The 21,886-nt window shown below is 45.1% G+C and overlaps 1 protein-coding gene and 1 long non-coding RNA gene across 4 annotated transcripts in view; one reads left to right on the forward strand and one right to left on the reverse strand.

Annotated features, from left to right (window-relative positions):
* Positions 1–228: 228 nt before the first annotated feature.
* Positions 229–12,514, forward strand: LOC126533743 (uncharacterized). Of its 2 annotated transcripts, none has more exons than XR_007600082.3 (4): positions 229–452; positions 3,919–4,104; positions 7,635–7,814; positions 12,287–12,514. It is a non-coding gene; the product is annotated as an uncharacterized lncRNA (long non-coding RNA). The 2 variants fall into 2 exon arrangements; XR_008612906.2 differs by lacking the exon at positions 229–452 and adding an exon at positions 717–878.
* Positions 12,515–20,480: 7,966 nt separating this feature from the next.
* Positions 20,481–21,886, reverse strand: part of LOC126533742 (uncharacterized) — a 36,171-nt gene continuing 34,765 nt past the window's right edge. For both annotated transcript variants that reach the window (XM_055071964.2, XM_050180929.3), the window contains exon 8: positions 20,481–20,738. In XM_055071964.2, the coding sequence (XP_054927939.1) occupies positions 20,641–20,738 (98 nt within the window). In that variant the 3' untranslated portion in view covers positions 20,481–20,640. The remainder of the gene's footprint in view (positions 20,739–21,886) is intronic.

Here is a 21,886-nt window from a genome sequence, read left to right on the forward strand (position 1 = left end):
ATTTAATAAAGACTACTTGGGGTTAGAAAAGCAGCTGCGAGCGTCTGGGCACCAGCACCGAACAAAGGACGTTAGTGTTGAAGCGAGGAAGGTTTATATGCAAAGCCTCCCTCTTCAAACCGATGGAGTTCTCATAAGCAAAAATACAGAAAGCAAGGACTATTCTTACGGCAGCAAGAATCGCCGGCATAGCGAATTCGTTGGACGAGCGCACGCTGAACCTTTTTTTGAGTTTGTCCTAACGATCGAGGTGCGAAAAGAATACGCTCTACGACATCGCTGCTGCAGCGGTTTGTAATGCTGAGGCTGCTCTTCCTAACGCTGGACAATACGCTTTATCTTTCGGGCAAGAAGACAGCTCCACAAGCGTCCCCAAACTGCTCAAAACAACCCTGCGATGAAACTTTTGGCCTGCCTTCTATTTCTCTTTTCCTGCGTCCATTACGTTTGCGGTACGTGTTTGTTTGTATCATACTAACGCTTTGAAACAAAAAGCAGGTTTATTCGGGCATTACAAGAAGTAAGCGCTTCCATTTCGCGTACAGAAATTGCGCTGGTGTATTCAACCTGAGTAATATTTTTTTGTAGATATTGGCTTCGTCCTATCTATTCTTGGGGCATTGTCTCTTCATTGTAGTGATATATAACAAAAGCGCGGCGGTACAGGGCTGATTCTAAATGTGTTGCATTAGACCTCGAAGCAGTCATGGCGCAAAGTATGTACGTGGCCTACGTCGTAAGCGTACGCTATAAACCGAAAGGTGCCCTTAAGGGTCCTTAAGGGTGCATGTTAGGGTGCGATTTTTTTACCCATCTACGCAGCAGAGCGCAGATATGAGCCGTGCACTTTGTGGGATGAGAGCCCCGAGTTTCACGCCGTAAGTAATGCAAAAAAATATTTACATATAGCCAACACGTCTTTTTATCGACAAGTCATCGTCAAATAATCATTCTACAGGCTGTCCTTGCGGGAAACAAAATTAGTAGTTAGGACGCATGCCCACATCGGCTGAGTAATCGGCATCTCTGCGCAGCCTAATCATGCAAAGAAACGTTCGTTGTGGTCCCAGTGTCGAATCGCACGTGTTAATAGTTTTGAAGAAAAGTGCATGTTCTGGGGCCAATTTGTGCCGTCGACCGCATTTCGGATTTGGATAGTGAACATCTCTACTGATGTCAGCACTAAACCACACAAATAGGTACGTGCTTGTCAGACTTGATTGTCGAAGTGAACTCAACACCATGTTCCGAAAAACACCTACTGAAAGCTCGTGCTACGTACACCTGTTGTCATGATTGTATTGGCTAATATTGTGAGGCGTGCTAGTTATGGGATATTGCGAATCCTCCAGAGTCAACCTCCTTAACGAAGCATATTAAATCCCATTCGAGGACAGATATCGCGCACTTATGTAAGGGCCGGCCCACCAAGTGACCAGGCTTGGTAACTTAAGAATCAGCCACGCGCTGACTGTGCCATGTCGGTGTCCGCTCCTTTTACCATGCCTGACGTTCGCCCTCGGCAAGTGGATAGATATGCCCCAAAAAAAACAATTTCATTTTGAAACCCACCTGATACGATTTGATTTCGAGAAAACGAGCACGACGACTTACTATGGAAGTTGTCAACGCTAAGGTCTTTAGAACACTGTGGTATAAAGTGTGTAAACAGCGATAAGGTGCCTCAGAAAGGCTCGCCACCTCAGAAAGAGGCACCTTATCCCTGTTTACAAACTTTATACCACAGTGTGCTATTCCATCTCTCAGCCCCTTTTTTTTATTTAAGATCTTTGGAACGTGCTTTCTGCAAATATTTCGGAACTCCCTTTAATAGAGTTTTTTGGTAGCGCAGAGAACCCAGCGCAGAGTTCATGCACTGAAAACGAGGCGTGGTATGAATGCTCCTCAATTGGCAACGTTCACGGCTTAGAATGGAAAGCGTGAAGACAGTCTCGTGCACCTTGTCCAGTCGTTCGTGATCAGTCACATCGCCTACGTTGCGCCCTACCTTAACTGGCACGTCACTGACAGGACCAAGATCAACACGCTGATCAGACGGGCTTACAAGACAGCGCTGGGTTTAATGGAGACCACGAGTATGGCTCGGCTCTTGCAGCTCGGCGTCCATAACACCCTAGAAGAAATAGCCGAGGCGCAGCTCACCGCGCAATTCGAGCGCCTCTCTACCACCAAGACGGGCCGCTGTATACTGACGTCCTTGGGTTACAACCCCCAAGCTCCCAGCCGGCAACCGTGCGAGATCACAGATGAGGCGCGGGCCTACATTTACGTGGACCCCATCCCGAAGAACATGCACCCAGAATACAACCAAGAACGGCGGCAGGCGCGGGCCAAGGCCCTCACCGAGCAACACGCCTAAGACCCGCACGCCCGGTACGTGGACGCCGCGGAATACAAGCGAGAAGGCTTCGCGGCAGTGGTCGTTGCGGCGGCTACCGGCACCAAGACAACGGCAGCGAGCGTGCGGTGCACGAACGCCACAGACGCCGAGGAGGTTGCCATCGCTCTGGCGATCACCGAGGCCGAGTGTCGCACCATGCTCAGCGACTCGAGGAATGCCGTGCGCAACTTTGCCAAGGGGCGAATATGCGCGCCGGCGGCCGCCATCATCGGCAAGCTCCAACTTCGAGACCGCGGCAGCATCATCCGTATCAAGTGGTTCCCGGCGCACGCCGGCGATTGTGCAACCTCACCGAACCACAACGAGACGGCCCATTCAGCGGCGCGAGCGCTTACCTTCCGCGCCCCCGAGAGTGACCGTTCCGTGTGGTGGTTCGAAACCAAGGACAGATTGACTAGTTATGCCGAAGTAACCAAGTGTTACCGCTTAGCTCGACGGACAATGCCGCCTCCCCACCCGGCACTCAGTCGGGAGGAGGGCGTAATCCTAAGACAAATACAGACCGCGTCACTCCTCGCCCCCGCAATGCTGCACGTGCTTCACCCAGAGCTCTATCCGAGTGGGCTGTGCGGTGTTTGTGCAGCGGGTCCGGCGGACCAATGGCACAACATGTGGGACTGTGCCAGGTTCCCGACGGCAGCTACCTCCAGGACTTACCCGCCAGAACATCAAAGTGCACTGCAGTCAGCAGACAAGGACTCACAACTATGGGCCGTCCAGCAGGCCCGGGGTGCACTCGAAAAGCACAAGCCTCATGACCCACTACAAACGGGCCCAACTGGGCTAGTGCAGAGTAGGGTATAACCCCGGGTCGACGCTTGGCCAGCGTCACGACTCGTTAAATCGTCGTTTGCCGGCACTTTAATAAAGTTATTCCTATCCTATCCTACCTTCCTGTCACTCTAAACCCACAAGCCACTTGCTTTCTGACTACCACGCCAAAGCGCCACCAACGACTCACAAAGTTACGTAACATAAAACATACCACTGTAGCTAGAGGAACTACCTTAGAAGTTAGTAGTCCGAATCACCGCACCTGCATGTTGTAGTATTTTTTTTCACTCCAGGGTTTCTAGATGTAAAATTGAGCTCTTGTGTAGTCCAGCAGTTTTTCTTTTTTTTTTCGAATTGTCACGGGCTCAGAAGCGCCTATCCATATAGTGTCGGTGGTTCAGGCTTTTTAGCAACACATAAAAGCCTTTCTGGTACCAAATTTCTCAGAACAGGCACGCATGTCCAACCCGTTCTGCTAGTGAATCAGAATTTTGCCCCTTCACACATTACGTGAAACATAATTAAAGTTTGAATTTAACAACACTAAATGTTGGATAGACAATTGTGAAACAAGGGTTGCTCCTCGTCACAGAACTTTCCCACTAAGGTAATTCGTGTATATCGTACTGTTTTGTTTACGTGTAGCGACGAGTATTTTGCTACACGCTTACCTTGTGCAGGATAATAATTAAGCCTCTTTTTTCTGCCTTCATTATTTTCAGCCCTGAAACATGTTATCTTTAAGCACTGCCTGTCACCAAGCACAGTTCGTGGATGCAGAGACCACGCACAATCTTGGGGTATCGATTTCGTAACCCGAGTTTGCAAACTATTCAATATTGATACTTGCAATTCAACAACCCCAACCAAGTTTGTTTCGGAAAAATTGTGTCAACACATGTGCCTGCGTAAGTACTGCAAAAAACTCTTATTTTTCCGATATTACAGAGTCGTTTTAAGAGTGCCTCGGGTTTGTGTGATTTTTAATGCCAATTTTTGTTATACCTTTCTCTTTTGTTCAGTGCCGGCTTGTAGCTTTCAAATTTAGCAAGTGACGTTATCCTATGTGACAACAAGCAGACACAGCCAGTTAAGGGGAGCAACAACTCTTCAAGATTATATATTCACAGCGAGACGCAACTAGCACGTAAACTTGGCAAAAAATTTAAAAACTGGCGTCTCCAGACACCGTCAAGGTATTTCCTGAAATTATTGTCAGAGGTGGCTACACCGTCTGAAATCGGAAAGCAGCAAGTGTTCATTTTGTCTGCGATGAAAACTTGGATTCCATTTGATGAGTCTGCGGGGTTACCCACACGCTGAAGCTTGCCGTATCAACAATACATCTCTTCAACTGCGAAAAATAACAGAGCACACAAGAAGCTGGTGCCGTGGAGTGTTCAATGATGATCGGTAAATGTTTCGTTTAAGAGAATTTTTATATTTATACATATCTGTGGGAAACATTTACGCAATGCAAGCATAAGAAAAGTGATTACTACTCGTAGGTTAGGACAACGATAAAAGGTTGAATAAACATTTCTTGAGAGCCTGAGTATTCGATACCATTAAACGCCCTTCCTTGTGTTGCCCTGTGGCGGACAGAAATAATTGTAATTGTGCACAAACATCCGGGCGTCTTCATTACAAGTATTATACAGCATTGTCACAATAACATTCGAATTCTCGGATTAGTCACTATGATTTCGCTGAACATATATTTATTTAAATATCATTATTGAAAGCAAGCCTCGGCACCCTAAACTTTTCGTAACCTTTAACCTCCGCCGTCCCCTAAAGGTTCTTTGTCGTTGTTGTTGTTGTTGTTGTTGTTGTTGTTGGTGGTGGTGGTGGTGGTGGTGGTGGTGGTGGTGGTGGTGGTGGTGGTGGTGGTGGTCTCATGCTAATCCCATGACACGCGAATGAGCCCGACCGACAGCTTTCAGTAACGGTGACATAGTGCCGACGTAAGGGCGGGCCATTTTAAAACGGACACCTTGCAATTGACGTTTAAAAGAAAGCAGCCACGATTATAAATACCCTTACGTCGAGAATTTTTCATCTCTTTCTAGCAGTGACAGCAATGAGCAAACTTATCGACGATACATTGTTAAGCCATCCTGATGTCAATTATTTTGCTGACTATGGTGGCTGCTACCGCCACAACCACCACTACCACCAGCGTCATTGCCGTCTGGTGGAATAGCTCATACACAAGACGGAATTCATACAACGAATCGTCCCCCCCCCCCCCTTTATGCTTAGAGCCATCCGTGCTACGCCTAAAGGTCTGCTTTTTCACAGCTCAGTTTTCTGCGCAATTACGGGTAAACTTGAAATACGCGCAGTACAACAAACATTCCCCCTTCAAGGGTGTAATTAACTTGTTAAAGCGAAGCTCTGGAAGCTTCGTATGCCTTCATAACAGGCGTTGGGCTCTGTCAGCTTCTTGCCAAGTTAGGTGGGCCAGTGAGAGTTTGCAAAATTGAACTGGGCGGATTCTGGTGGTGGCGGGGTGAAAGGTGCAAGAAGACAAAGTTCGGAGTGCCTTAGTGCAGATGAAAAGACGTGAAATAGACGCACTGCACACAAAAAAGTATGAGTACGCGGTACGTTTGCTGTATATTAATAACTCAACATTGTGTTTCACATAAACCCGCAAGCTCTGACCAAGCGCATGCGACAGCAAGAAGCGACACTGTAAACACCATCAACCAGGCACATCATCACATACATAATTATCACTCATGTAGTAAAAGCCTGCCTGATTCCGGAGAAGGCGCCATCCGTGGTAGCGTGGATCACATGGGTCCCGTGGTGGTGGTCTCCATGTTTGGCGTATTGGCCGCGGCAGGCACATAATCGTAATGCTGCAAACTTCGTCGCATCAATAGCATTACAGTTTTGCCGCGATTTATTTACCCCCTTGAAGAAAGCGTCACATCACATGCATTTTTACATGTGGGGGAATCTGCATATACAATTCTTTTTTTTTCAGTTGTATTCTTCATCATTAAAATTCATCATCATCATCATCAGCCTATATTATATCCACTGCAAGACGAAGGCCTCTCCCTGCGACGTAAATTACCCCTGTCCTGCGCCAACCGACTTCATCTAGCGCCTGCGAATTTCCTAATTTCATCGCCCCGCCTATTCTTCGGCCGTCCTCGACTGCACTTCTCTTCTCTTGGCACCCATTCTGTAACCATAATGGTCCACCGGTTATCCAACCTACTCATTACATGACCTGCCCAGCCCCATTTTTCTCTCTAAATGTCAAGTAGAATATCGGCTATACCCGTTTGTTCTCTGATCCGAACCGCTCTTTTTCTGCCTCTTAACATCATGCCTAGAAGTCTTCGTTCCATCGCTCTTTGCGCGGTCCTTTACTTGTTCTCAAGCTTCTTGGTCAGTCTCCAAGTTTCTGCCCCATATGTCAGCACCGTTAAAATACACTGATTGTATACCTTCCTTTTCAATGATAATGAAAAGCTTCCAGTTAGAAGATGACAATGTCAGCCGTATGCGCTCCAACCCACTTTAGTGTAAAAAATGCTCTTAAGGGAGCATGTTGCAAATATAAATTTCAAGCAGACAAATGGTGACGACATGAGTTCTTAACCCGAGCGCTAAGCCTAGTACGAATATCTAGATATTCGCCCTCTAGAAGTCAGATAAAAGAAGCAATCGCAGCCCAGGTAGCACATTTGCTAACTGTTGCGAGATGTTCTTTTTTTTTTTTGAGAAACGGGTAAATTGAAGACTAATGTTGCAGAAAATTTATGCAAGGACATCAAAAACATGACCCTGGTCGTAGCATTTGGGCTAAGCCGGCTGGGCTCGGCTTCACGACTCCGAAATAACGAGCACTAAGTAGCGCAATGACAATAAACTTTCGTTAGGCCCTCTTTGCTTGTTTTCAAACTATTTCGGGCTTATATTCTTGCAGTCATAAGTAAGAACTACCGCCCGACAAGATTACTCAGCGTCAATTTGACTGCTGCAGCGTGTGCTTGAGTGTGTGTAATATAAAAATAATTTCGGCGATCCTCATTGATTTTCCAATTTCCATAGTTATTTATCCCTAATTGTCCATTTTAACATTCCACCTGAGATAGAGCAACATTGTGGGTTTCAGGCTGTCCTTACCCTTTTTTAGCGAAGTGAGGGGGGTGGGTGGAGAGAGTTCGAACGAAAAAGACAGGTGGTAAATTCAACACACCCCATACCGTGTGCTGTCCTATTATTATACACATATAATTTTGTACGCTCGGATGCTGTCACTTTCCGTTGCATGCACTGGAATGACTTGGTTTCGCCTTCTCGCATTGTTCTTTTTTTTTTTATCTGGGCTGGATAATTCCCCCCATTCCATTTTTGTGTTCGACCGAATGTTAACATTATCTGATATTGTTTTTTTTATCATGCTTTGCAGCACCACCAAAGCGAAAACTCTTGTGCAGCCTCATGCCGAAACCAGGCCCTTGCTCTCCGCGCAATCTCACGTGGCACTTCGATGCCCAAACCGGCTTCTGTAAACATTTTACAGGCATGAAATGTGGAACCAATGCTAACAGCTTTTCCTCCTGTCATACGTGTACGAAGAGATGCAGCAGTAAGTTTTTTTCTCTGCTGCTAAAACGCATAGGTGCGAACATATATATTTTCCCTTGCTGTTAAATTTCATGGCCATCTTTAATATTCCAGTGCATGAGGGCACAACTTTGATCAATTCTTTCAGTTTTAGTTTATTTCTTCTTTATAATTCGAGCGCCTAATTTCATTTTTTTTTCAACGCGGTAGAAGAATATCTTATGATAAACCACAGATCGACACCTACATTTCAAGCGTCACATAGCCAACAAACATAGTACTACCAAAGCACATATAGCAAAAGCGAAAATACCAAACTATATACAGGTTTGTAGCTCCCTTTAGTGCATCACGATTGAGGCCAGAGAACCACAAGTTGCTTTTTTTCATTGATGTTCCCCCTTTAATGGAATAACAACCTACATAAAAGTTGGCCACTTTTCTTGAACACTCCGAAGAGTGCAAATATTGAGAATCATTAGGATGAGTCAATTAGTGAACAAGTATAATTAGTACTAAAATTGGAGTCATTTATAGGAAGGCCTCAACAAGAGGTGCGAAGAAATTGTGTAAAAACTTCGACAAAGAATGAAGTGTACAAAATTGAAAGAACAGTGACGAAAAAGCCGTATCATTTTAATACCACAAACTGTGAGAGGTGTTTTCTTTCGGTACCTGGCTAAATTGAATTGTGTAGTGTAGTGAAAATGTAATCAGATGACGCAACGTGTCTAGATAAAGCCTCCAGATGATTAATCTAACTATTGTTGTCGAAGCGACTAGCTTAACGAACGAAGCGCCAGTGTTCAGCCTCACAAAAGTTGACGCTTACCACTGCTATTGCCTGGTCGAAGGCCGCTGCATGAGCCGTGAACATGAGCCAACCTGTGTTCAGTGATGCTCCTACCTTCAGGCTTTCTTTTCTGATTTATCGGCGTGTAATGGCGGAGCGTTGAACGATGGCACAAGCAACCACTCAGGATCACCTCTAATTACAGCGTTCTGGGGAACTGATTATCATGCTTTAGAGAAAGTGAAGCCCAATCTTGGATCACTGCGGCAATATCTGACCATGTCAGAAATGAAGAAGGTGCGTGCTGATGGGTGGCGAGCTGCAGTAGCTGGAGTTTCAAGCGAACTAGTATCAGAGATTGTGCTTTTTTCACAATTGTAAAGATGGCACTCGGCTTCGTTACGTACGCAGCTTGAACACTACTAAGCCAAAAATCAATCACATATCTTGGAGTTGCTTCTAGAAACAGAGATTCGCGTCTATGCCGATGTTGTACTTTCCTGAGACTTCTATAAAGGCGAGTCTCACGCATATTTTGCGCAAAATCATAGCACAGAGGCATCTTAACAAACCGAAATAGGGCAAATCATTCCTGAGGTTACTGGAGGTTTTCGACAGCGGATATCTTCTCTGGAGGTAGGATGGCAAGCCAAACGATGGCAAGCCGCTGTCTTGCCATCCTTCCGAAATGCATTAGCAAATTATAGGACTCCCATGTCAAATGTGTTGGTTGCTTGAGAAGTGGCACAAATAAAATACTTATCAATTGCATTAGTGATAATTAGCCGGGAGCGGGAGCACAATGATTTTAATGATGGCCACAAGGATTATAAGCCGGCTCACAGCGCGCAATCGCAATGAACTATATAGTGACACTACTAAGTGTATTAAACAATGGAAATCGTTCATTGCGTGTATGTTAAAATGCGTTCCCGCTTTCTGGTCACGCAAACAGAGATGGAACAAACCCGCCGCGGGGTATTGTGAGTGTTCGTCATATTCTTTGTGCATAGCGCAAGACGAAATTATGAACAGGAACCCTCTCCATCGCCCCCCAAGTTCCTCCTATGGACGCGGAAGCCATGGGACGCCCTGCCACATTGTTCCTCATCAAAATATCATTTTCACCGCAAAACTCCTTGAAACACCATCACCGGTCAATGATTCAAATGGCTAATGCAGTAAGGACTACCTGGAATGACCTCGATGACCTGCGGAGGGCTTCTTTCGGTTTTTCAGTCCATCTTTTGCAGGACGCACTTAGCCTTTACCGGGCCTATCGCCGGCCCTGTGTCGACGTAGCGTCGGCACAGTCGGTGTCGACGTCGCTGGAAGCATTGACCGTTTAACCATGGCTCCTAAGTTCACCACCAGCAAAACACCGACGAACAACCGCCATTTTTCCTTTTGCTAATAGTAATCCGACTATCCCTTCTATCATAAAGCTATTTCTTCATCTGGGAATTGAACTTGCAATCGGTTCACTCCGACCCCACGAGCTCCATGCAGTAGTGACTCTCGCTGACCATCTTTCTGCCCGAGAAGACGATTCCTGCGTTGTCAGTATACAGAAAATCTTGTTCCGGCACCGTACCTAGAGAGGCTACAGGCAGTGAATTGCTCAGCCTGAGCGGCTTCGCATCAGTGAAATCACTTAGCCTATCATCCTGTACGAAGTCAACTCACCCTCCTGTACTAGGGGATCATCGATCAAGTGGAACCATTCACCGAACCTACCGAGCTCAGGGATGGATTACTGCTCTGAATGGTACATCATCATGATGGAGGCACCTCCAACGCACTCCACCCCCCGTCCTGAAGACGCATGTGCCCAGCGTCGGCTCGTCAATTGGGCACGCTCCTGCCAACAGCGCCTATTCATCGAGTCCCTCGCCTATTCATCGAGTCCCTCGCCCGTTAAGAAGCACCCAGTGGCACCCGCACGAGCTCTGTGGTAGTGACTCGATGCCTTTCAAACAGACTACTTAGACTAACCACGAGCCCCTTTGTCACGCGTTCACACTATCCATTTCGCCGTTGCGTCTGGCCGAATGGGGGGGGGGGGAGGGGGGGAAAGGGCTTGTAGCGCCCACGTATGCCACAACGTGGGGACGCTAAGGTTGGCGCTCTCAGCCGGCGCCTTGGTGAAAGAGGAGGAAACTGAAAATGGGATAGCAGCGCGTGCTCGATGCGACGCATGGCACGCGTCGGGCCGTTCTATAATGCGGCTGCACTGGTCCTCTTGATCGGGCGCTCCACTGCGACCCCTTTGGTTTGCTCACGAATTCATTCTTCCTGGAAACTGCGCGGAACTGGAACAAGCTACCGGGACAAGTTTGTGCTTGCGGAGCTTCTTCAAAAGTCGTCCTTTTCATTTTCCCTATTATTCCGCTAACAGAACCTGACGTGTCGTAATCATATGCTATTAATCTCGTTCCGTGGTAGGACGGATAAGGTCTGTAAATAAACGTACTCACGAAATTCTCATAATTTTAGCGTGAATGCTTGGGATGTGCTATGCAAACATAAACAAGCATTAGTCGCTCTGCAGTGTAGCCATCGCTGTTATGCATGCCCCGGGAACGATGACAATTTAGTTTAATAGTGACATTCACTCCTATTTTTACAGAGAAGCTGCATATCGCTACCTTCCAACCGGTGGTCGATGTCTGACCCTCTACGCGTCGCGCTGACGCGAAAAAGTTTCCGTCTCCATTTTCTCGCACATGCTCTGTAGCTCTCAATCTAATGTAGGTACCTTGGAAAAAAATATACTGAAATAGGACGCTAAGACGACTGTATAATTACGCCCAGTTTCATTTAGTCGTCGTAATTAGTTAGTTCTCAGTCAAGTTGTAAACGTTACAGAATTCCTGTCGGCGATCAATACATGGTCCGCTAAATACGGAGGGTGTATGGTTACAGAAAACGGCTGTCACCCTCGATTTACCAAAACTATTCCGAAGCAAATTAAATGACAATTGGCTGGCAAATGGACTCGAATATCGCACCGAGTTTTAACTACTTTTCGTAATTACGTAGTTCAAAGTGAAGTTGCAAATATTAGGGAATTCCCGTCTGCCAAGCGGTGGTACCCGCACGCGTCACTACTTCATGAAAGAATAAATCACTCCACAGTAAAAAGATATATTTTTTGGCTGTGTCTTTCAATAGTGACAATAATAATAATATTAATAATAATAACAGACAGACAGACAGACAGACAGACAGACAGACAGACAGACAGACAGACAGACAGACAGACAGACAGACAGACAGACACACAGACAGACAGACAGACAGACAGACAGACAGACAGACAGACAGACAGACAGATAGACAGATAGATAGATAGATAGATAGATAGATAGATAGATAGATAGATAGATAGATAGATAGATAGATAGATAGATAGATAGATAGATAGATAGATAGATAGATAGATAGATAGATAGATAGATAGATAGATAGATAGATAGATAGATAGATAGATAGATAGATAGATAGATAGATAGATAGATAGATAGATAGATAGATAGATAGCTGGATGCGTCGACCAAGGTAAAGCGCACCACATCTCCATCGCTTGTCCTGCTTCACAGAGTGGAAGGGCTGATGAATTTATTTGTGTTGCAATGGGCTGTTAGTTTATGCACTAACGTTCCTTTTCTACATTTCACTTTGTTCTCATTCTGTTTCAGATCGCAAGGCGGACGCAGTATGTGTCCTGCCTTAGATACTCAAAACCACATTGAAGTCTAAAAATAAACTACACGTAGAAAATGTACCGGCACGGCCCCCACTTGCAGGACCAGACTAAACGAAACTGCAAGATCGAACGCCCTTGGAGCCTGCTAAATAACACCAGAATAAAGGATTTTAATGAAAGGAATAAAGGAATAAAGGACCTACCCAGTTTCGCCTCCGTACTTCAACAATGTTTCTTTTTTTTTCAATACAAGAATATGTTTAGGTTGGCCGTCGCGAAAAAATCCGTGCTCTGAACGTACGTTACGTATTCATAATCATGCAAATTTCTGGGCATTCCTACGAGATGGTGTCAGTTTGCCGTTCTCTAAGGCTGTGGCAGAAGGTGGAGGAGTATTCATAAAGCGGGAGGGATGAGAGGGAAGGTTCACCCCTGGAAGTGGGGAGGGGGAGGATCGCTAGGAGCGGTTGGAAAGGTGAGGTGAAGGAAAGTTGTAAGTCTCCTTGGGGTGTGCGTCTTCTGATGGCCTATCAGGCAGACTATATTTCTTGCAATATACTGGTGGTTTCTTACGCCATGCCGAACGTTATAAAAATTCTTGTTGCAGATAGCGTAATTGTAGTCCTTAAGCGAGAATCCTCGAAGCGGTGCGCAGTGAATGTGCAATAAATGAAGATGCATATTTCACTAACAGCAAAACATCGCTATTAAACTGTAAGTCATTTACGACACTTATTCCAATTGACTAATTTCTGCCGATTAGTTTCGAAGCATATCCATTGGGAACGACTTCTAAAGATTGCACGGGCTCCAGATACGTGTCGTAAAATTTACGATAAAAATTCACTATTCTTCCAATTACTCATTTTTATAAACCCCCCTTTTATGCATTCAAGCAGAAAATTACCAGATTACCCATGTACTTCATCGCACACTTTGGGTATGAGTATCCGAAAACTGAAATCCTGAAAATTAGACTCATGTGAATACTCCCCTTGCAAGCTCAACCGTTACAACGTGTGCCTCAATTTTAAAAAAACAGTTGAAATGTTCAGTATCAATATTGTGTTAATTATTCCAATATGCACTTGAATTTTTCGAGCAACTAGTATCTACCTCATTGACTATTTCCGCTCATTGGCCAAAATTATGCTATCAATCAAAAATCTTGAAAATTAGGCAATTTTCCAAAGATCGGTAAAGTCCCAAAGAAGTCCCGGTGCCCTGCAAATTTTCCGTCTTTCCATCTCATTTGATTGTGTTCGATACTACTCAACACGTCTTGAAAAAGGCAATCATCTTTATGCTTGATGTTTTTCAGTAGGGATACTTTTACATTCAAAAAAGCCTCCCTGCAGGACTAAGCACTTCTACTTGAATTATTTCGGACCTTTTTTGAGTAATTTCTTTCTTATCTGACGCAATAACGACCTAGTGGGACCAGTGACTAGGGCAAAGGGAAAACCTGAAATATGCTTTAACGAGTTTTTTTTCCGCTTCGAACCTTTGCACCCTTCATGTCACAGGGCTAAAACAAGTACACCGAGTTAACTGCCTTGCAGTAGTAACTTGAATGCTAAAGAAGCCCATGCTGTTTCTCTCTTGTTAGCCGTCAACTAGCGGGACCTGTGTTGCACAACTTTTCTCCGTTTTTGCTATACCATTCCTCAAATCCAACATGGCGTGTTTCACGTTTCTTTTTTTCTATCGCACCATGTCTGATTAGAACATTTTTTTTTTTTTCTACTCCAGCTAGACAACACAGTTTTTCGTAAGCGCCTCCCTAAACCAGTAGCCTTATTAGCACCCTACTCACAGTTCTTTAAGTTTTATTTTACATTTCAACACCACTTGCAGTATTACTTAGGAGTTAAGTGCTCTGGGTTCCTGTAGTAATGAACAAATGGCTTTGTTCCTTACGTATAGGTACAACGGCCTGCTTCATTTATTAATTTTTATTTTTTTGCCACTGCATACAAGATCTGCCAATCAGGTTTCGGTGTCTTCGGGAAAGGTTGCATAGTTTTTTCAGCAAATTGATGTAATAAATTCGTCCTTTCTTTTTTTTAATATTTGCTGATCATCATCAGCAACTGCGTGACCAGAGACCGCGGCTGACGTGGGCCTCAAGCCACCGTGGCTTAACGGCATTCCCGCTCAGCGGAAATAAAGCTGCAACGGCATTGTAACTTGGCGCTGCATTGTAAAGTCGGTGCCAGCTTCAGCTCCAGGTGCTGATGGCATAACTACAGCAATAATACAAATGATATTTGAACTGTCTTCCCAGGATTTGGTTAAATCCATAAATTTTTTCATCAAGAATACCTAGACTCCCCCAGATTGTAAAGTTTCCAAAGTAATTCCTCTGCTTAAGAAGCAGGGCGATGAATACACAGTAGCTAACATTAGACCTATTTCTCTTACTTCAGATCTTGTAAAGTTAATCGACAGAGTGTTGTACTGTCATACCGAAAGGTGGATAAGAGACAACCAAATATTAAGCGACTCTCGAATAGGATTCAGGCATGGGTGCTCAATTTGATGCGCTCAGGTTGACTTGGAGAGTCAAATTCAACTCGCTCGCTGCAACAACCAGTACGCGGCCTTAGTGACATTATATATTGCGAAGGCCTATGATGTGTCGAGCACACCATCTTGATCAGCAGACTTGAAAGTGTGAATCTCCCACAACATATAATTGCATGGATTCATGGTTTCCTCAGCGGACGTACATTTTATTACTATCGAAGGGGCGTTTCTTCTCACTGTCACAAACAGACAAGGGGTGTCCCTCAAGGCGCCGTACTCTCGCTCGTTTCATTTCATATTTTACTAAGTAACATTCCGACCCACCATGATGGGAAGGTATACGCATGCGCTGATGATAAAGTTTTTTTTTTCGGTGTCAAATGATATACATAGCCTTTATAAAGCATTGAAGTCGCATTTCAATGAAATTGAAATGTGGCTTAAAGGAATACAAATGTCGCTAAGTATCACCAAAAGCGCAACCATTGTTTTGCCCTCAACTTTTCCCATCCGGATAAAACTGACGTATCATCAGGCGATAATTCCACAGATACAATCATTAAAACATCTGAGAATGATTAATACAAGAAAGCGTAATTTGCGGACACAGTTAGAATACATCGCAGATAAAGTTGCACGTGATGTTGGTTTATTAGTAAGAGTCAGCAGCAGTCGTTCGGGAAAGCGCAGGGAGACTATGCTGATGATTTCTTGTTTGTCTATCCGTCGCATTTTTGAGTATGGTTGCGTATTATTTTCTGGAGGTCCCGCTTATAAATAACGCCCTCTCGTTCTTTTAGAACACGAATCATTACGTTCATGTCTCGGCCTTGCAAACTTCGTAGCGAATAATATTCTTTATCATGCAGTTCACCTGCCTTCTCTTCAAACTCGATTTTGGACGCCGACAGTCCAAACATTACTCAAATTCTATGCTTCTCCCCAGAGATGCTCCTCCTGTGTGTAAACGTTCGACCGTTTACACGCTGAACGATGCTTTCTCTACATACTATTCAAGGCCGTATGAAAGAGCTCACCGGAACAGATGCAGAAGCCTGGCCCATAAAACGTCTCCTACACAGGCCTGTTCTGATAACGTGCGAACCATTCCGTCTCTTTCAAACTGACGGTCATTGCGTGTCATCTGGTGACCACGCCGTGGAGATCCACCCGGACAGCTTTTCCGTCGGATGAATGTCCCGCTTGAGGACAGCAGTATGGCACGGACGCTGCTGCAAAAGAAAGACTGCAAAGGCTCGTAATCATGACGTAGAGAGGCTAACCAAGGTAAGTGTCCTTGCGCAGCGGACTTCCTAAATATCAGCGGTGTCGCAGTCGCAGAAATAAATACTACCGAAACAACAGCCGCAAAAGGCTCAGCCAAATAACACCACAGGCGGTTATCTTCGGAACGTCCGTCTTCTTCCCTTCAGAATAACTTGAGTTTGGACTCATTACTGCATATAATATTGACCGCTAATAAAGACAAGGTAAAGGGAAGAGAACATGAAACAACGACACGTGTGGTTAGGTTAAGATATGCCGCCTTTTTAGGCTCGCGAGCATTGTTATGAAGATAACATTCAACTAGTAACCACTGTACAAGTGAAGCTGGATAGGCAAAGAACCAAGAAGCAGGGGCTTTCATGAGGGCAATTCTTATTCAAAGACGAGAAACACAACAAAAGAACAAAGCTGAAAAGCTACATTACTAAAAAGAGAATCGTGTTCCAAACTAATGTTTCCTTGGTCTCGGTTCGTGCTGTAATCCAAGGTATGACATTTAGTATATGTCATTCAGCGTTGGCTGAAAACATTTACCAAAAAGCTCCGTGCGCGAAACCTAAGCTTGGAGGAAAACAAACTATGTTTATATCGGTTTGTTGCCTGGGTTAGACACGTGTTGATAAAAGCTTTTGTTAGAAATAAGGCTTGTGATCCTCAGCTTTTCAGTCCGTGAACGATCGCGTACACACAAGAACACAAAAAAAAAAACACGAAGGAGATTCCGTGACGGATCTGCGTTCGTTGCGCACCCAGCTTAGAGCTTCGCACGGTATTTACACTCACTCAGGCATTTCTGTAGCTTGCTGCAATAGTTTCGACAACTTGCCGCTACTGTAGATATTGCCGCATTGTTCTTCATCTCCCTCAGGTGTAGCGCAGCGGCGAAGCCGCTCTTCCGGGTAAATGAAAAACATGAATTGGGGAAGCTATGGCGAAACAATTCTGCTAGCGGTGGGTAAATAATCGAAACTTTTGAATAACACCTCGAATGTTGATCAATTTGCTTTGGTCCCCGAATCCAATTTTTCACTATTCAAAAATGCGAATATATTACGAATTGCTTTCGAATACATCATGTCGCCGACTGTTCACAACAATAAGAAACATTAAAGCAAAAAAAAATGCGATACCTTTCATACCATCCACAATATACTGTATATACAGAACGACATCTTCGTACGGAAAAAACTGATCGATTCGTATTCGAGTCAATTCGCTTCTGACACTAATCAATTCGTTTTCGAACTCAGTCTCAAAAACTACTATTGGCCAACCTCAGTGTTCTATCCTGAGTGTTCAATCGACATGTACGTCTCCCTGCGAAAACACAAAGTAGCGTGTTCTTGTTATGATAGTGATGATGTATTAGCATTTCACTTCAAATGTGCCGGTAACGCGCGCGACCAATGTTGCGTTAGAACGCAGAAGGTTCGCATTCACATTCGGATATTTGCTTAGATTGACAATTATTCAAACGTACCTCTCAACTTTTCTATTTGAATGAATTTCTCTCTTTCAATTCAACGGCTTCTGCGCATTTTTTTTCTCCGACGGATTCAAAACTTCTTTTTGACGATCGCCCTAACAAGATTACACAGCATGGAACTGAGCTGATATTGCATAAAAAATATTTACTATAACTACGCGTGGTCAAAAAACACTGCGTAAGCTAACAAATAATATTGCGGCTCCTTCTGCATCAAGTTCGGAATGGCAGTCGAGAATTGTTTTCTATAAATTGAAGCGAAATCTATGGTGCTGTTTTTCTTTGTATTTCTTACGTATATGTGCCCTCCCTTGTACTGATGTCTGTAGGAGCGCTGCAGTTTTTCTGCAATAAATGAATACATAAACGCATAAATCAATTAATGTTGACTTCTTAGGATACTCTAAGAGTCAAGCGGCAGTTGTCTACATGCAGTATAATTTCAACTGGTAACCACGCATACATTTTCACGAAACCTTCCGCAGAGAGTAAAAATGAAGGCCGAGAGGGCATATCGGTGCTGCATTAGAAAAAGTGTGGGCACACCGAAGCAAATATATTCAAACTATATTTGGAATTTATGGCAACATTTCTTGCAAAAAGAAGGCAGACACTGCAGCTGAATGTACAACAATGCCTATTATAGCTCAATATCTATGCGAAATTCCTCTCCCAATATGACAAAAACCCTTCGGTCTGACGGCAGCAAATGTAACAGCATTGCACCTATTTCAAATACGAACGTGGCGAATACAGTAACAGTATGTCTTGTGTCCCTTGTAATCTACCTGGACTTAAAAATTGCGTTCGCGTACGTGTTTAGATCCAATCTTACTTGAAGCAATTCGAATCAAGGCAGTTATGTCACAGCATATTGTAATTTTTTTTGTTATTACTTGATCAGATCTCACGCAGATGCCAACTTCATCACTCGTCTATAACTCTACAACCGTATATTTGCAGAGCATTATATGTCGTCCCTCCGTATCTCTTAAATCTGCTTATATGTATGAAAAATTAAATAAACTGCACCAGCTGTTAAAAAGAATTTGGAAGACTCTTAATCTTCGCCTTTAAGAGTGGAACGTCATAGCACTCAACGATCCCTGACAGCTTCTTACACTGCCTGGAAAATGCAGCGTATGTAGCCATAATGTTTACCGGGAAACGCTCGCGGCGATTGCTACATACGAAGGCGGGGTTTATGGTATAAACGCGGCCTCTTGCGTAGGCCGCGATGCGGTGGAGGCGAGCGCCATCTATGAATGTTTCAAGGAAACGGGTGCGCCGCTACGTGGACTCCGAGATATTCACGCGCCGGCGCACGCAAATGGTGGACGCCGTGGCCGGTCTATGTATTGTAGAAATGCGGGAAAAGGGGTTTGTTTGAGTTTTCGCGTAACAGAATTATGTCTTCTCGTATATTCAAATTACAGTCCAACGATATCATGGCTATGGGCTGTGTGAAGTCGTACTTTACGATTTCTTTGCGCCTTTTTGCTTGAGAATTACAATTATTTCAGTAAGTTCCTTGCACCACATGGAGGGCCTGGGTATGGGTGGTTCGATAATCTTTTTTTTTTTTTTTTTGCCTAAACTCCTGCTGCTCGCTACCGGTGCATGGCCACAGCATGTGCTGCAGCGTCGCTCTGGCTCCGCACGCTTGCAATCGCCGGACGAATAAATGTCGGGGTAGCAGAGGTGAAGGATCGCCGGGTTCGGATATGTGTGTGTGTGCAACTGCCTCCAGACAACCACCTGTTTCTTGTTTAGTTTGGCGTGCGGCGGCGGGTATTTACATCTGTTCAATCTGTAGTGCTGCGTGATGTCTCTGAATGTGGTCATGCGATCCCCCCACGTCCACTTCCGCATCGCTCTCGCGGTGGGCGAGACGTCGGGATTGCCGGCGGGCGCCGCGGCTCGGCATGTAAGTCCTCGAGCCTCGGCGTGGGCCGTCTCGTTTCCCGGGAGCGGTGAGTCCATGTGGGCGGGGATCCACAGGAAGAAACTGTCGTTTTTGCGGCAAATATTGCCATGTTGAATTCGGAGAATTCGGGCCACTTCCAATAGGGAAGAAAATGGCTAGAAATGTGCCCACGTTGGGGAACTTTTTCTGCATTTTTAACCTCATGTTTTGTTCTCCCGTATCGTCGTCTCAGACATCCGTCGTACGTCATAGACGATGAACGAATATGTTTTGGCATATAGATACTTTTTGTATCAGTGAAAAAAAACGCGCTCCAACGTCTAATTCGTTACCTCAGTGCGCGTGTTCCAGTCGATGATAAGCGTGTTACGGGGATGTCGATGTAAACGCAGTGATATTACGTTAACCGTTATTACGGTATCTAAATAAAAGCGCTTCGTCTGCACGAAGTTTCTGCGTGAGCACTATACACGAATAATAACTTGTCGGCATATTTAAAAGACACTACTGCAATAATGAAACATCGCTTGTGTCATCGAGTCGCATAAGCTCTCCAGTACATTGCGGCGGTGAACGTTTTGCTCATAACTGTTTTCAAAATCTCGTTTTCGAAAACCTAGAACAAAAGTGGGAAGTTCATTGCCGTCTCTAAGCACATTGGAGCAGCCCCAATGACATTTCGTCGGCAGGTTTCGCGTTCGGACATTTAGCCGCTCAGGGCTGCTGACGCGGGCCACACATGCAGCGCGCTGCCTAATCTTGTTAGTCAGCAACGAGTGCAAGTTTGACCAGGGCTACTATTCTCACGCCCCACAGTCAACAGTGACCATGCATGGAACAAACGCAGAGTTGCGAATAGATATAACGTTAAAATTGTCCCGAAGAAGCTGTGAAACGCTTGAACGAAAGTCGCGATGTTGATTTTCTCGCCAAATACGCGAAGCGAAAGACTCGACAACTTGAGCACGACGTTTTATTCCCACGATAACACGTTCACATGTAATAGGTACAAGATTAGAGCGGACTACTGAACGAAGACTAGCGACACAGATAGGGCATCAGAAGGAAAGAGATGGCCGAAGATACAGGAAACCTTGCAGAGACCAGGGCGTGGGTGTCACTTGCAGGGGTTCTGGCGGTAGTGGAGCTTGAATCCGCGGGCGTTGTTCACGTGGTTTGAGACGAAGCGCATCAGGAACGGACCAGGCGTACCGTCTGTGAATCCAGAACAATAGGAGACGCAATAAGTGAGATCATTTGGAAGTGCTTCGGGCTCCGGTGCGATAAAGGTCACCCACGTCGCTCAATGTTTACTACATTACTAGTAAACGTGTTCACATCCTCCAAATTGTGGATTATTCTCCTTCGCCCTACTGATAAAAGTATATAAAGAGATGCAATCTCATTTTAGGTTGTTGGAGCTTTATTTACTCAATGATTTGTTGAGATTAATGTACACAATAGAATACCTATAATATAGCCACTGTTAGGGGACACAATCGGCCAGGCGCATCAAACAACACAAAGATTACAAAGGTACGTAAAAGGTATGGAAAACGATTTGGATTTTGGAGGGAGCAAAGCCAATTGAGAACGCTTTTTCTTAACCTCCAACTGTACGCACCAGCTTATTATTGCGATAGCAATTATTCTGACGCTCAAAGCACATTTGCACTGTCGCCATTGGAGTCGGCGTTGTGCTGTCCTGTCATCGACGACACCTGAGCAACTCGCACGTGGACGGTTTCTTCATTTGTTTGTTTGTTTGTTTGTTGTGCGCCCAATGTGAATTTAGCTTAAAGTAATACTTGGGTTTGTCGCACGGGCTTCTGTACTATTTCGATAAGGTTTTGGTATGTTAAAGAATTGACGCCGCCCCCCCCCCCCCCCCCTCCGCCCGAAAACGACGTGCAATTACTGCGCGAAGCCTCGACAGAGCATCAATCAGTGGGCAAATACGTCGGGAATAATTGGTGCAAGTATTGAGAGCCGGGTGACGGTCAGACTATAGGGTATCGAAGGCCTCCACAGACGCGAACTGCACTTCGGCTTCAAGTGCGACAAACCCAAGTGGACGCAGCACCGCCAAACTCCGCCTAATGGGCTTCTGGCATATATGGCATATCAGCTTAGTGCTCACACACACACTAGCGTTCCCGCTCAGCAGCTGCGGGCACACCACAGCATGGTTAACGTCAAGGTTAATTTTTGTCATCCTTTCTGTTCACGCTGGCCAACGCCGACGGTCTTCCTTCGGTCTCATCTCGCGCGCAATCCAAGTGCGACTCCCGCAATGGCGTTGACACACATTTCTTACCGCCAGCGTTTTCCCTCATATGACTACCGCACACCTTGCAATCGGT

The sequence above is a fragment of the Dermacentor andersoni genome, chromosome 7, assembly GCF_023375885.2.
Source record: "Dermacentor andersoni chromosome 7, qqDerAnde1_hic_scaffold, whole genome shotgun sequence".
NCBI classification, from domain to species: domain Eukaryota; kingdom Metazoa; phylum Arthropoda; class Arachnida; order Ixodida; family Ixodidae; genus Dermacentor; species Dermacentor andersoni.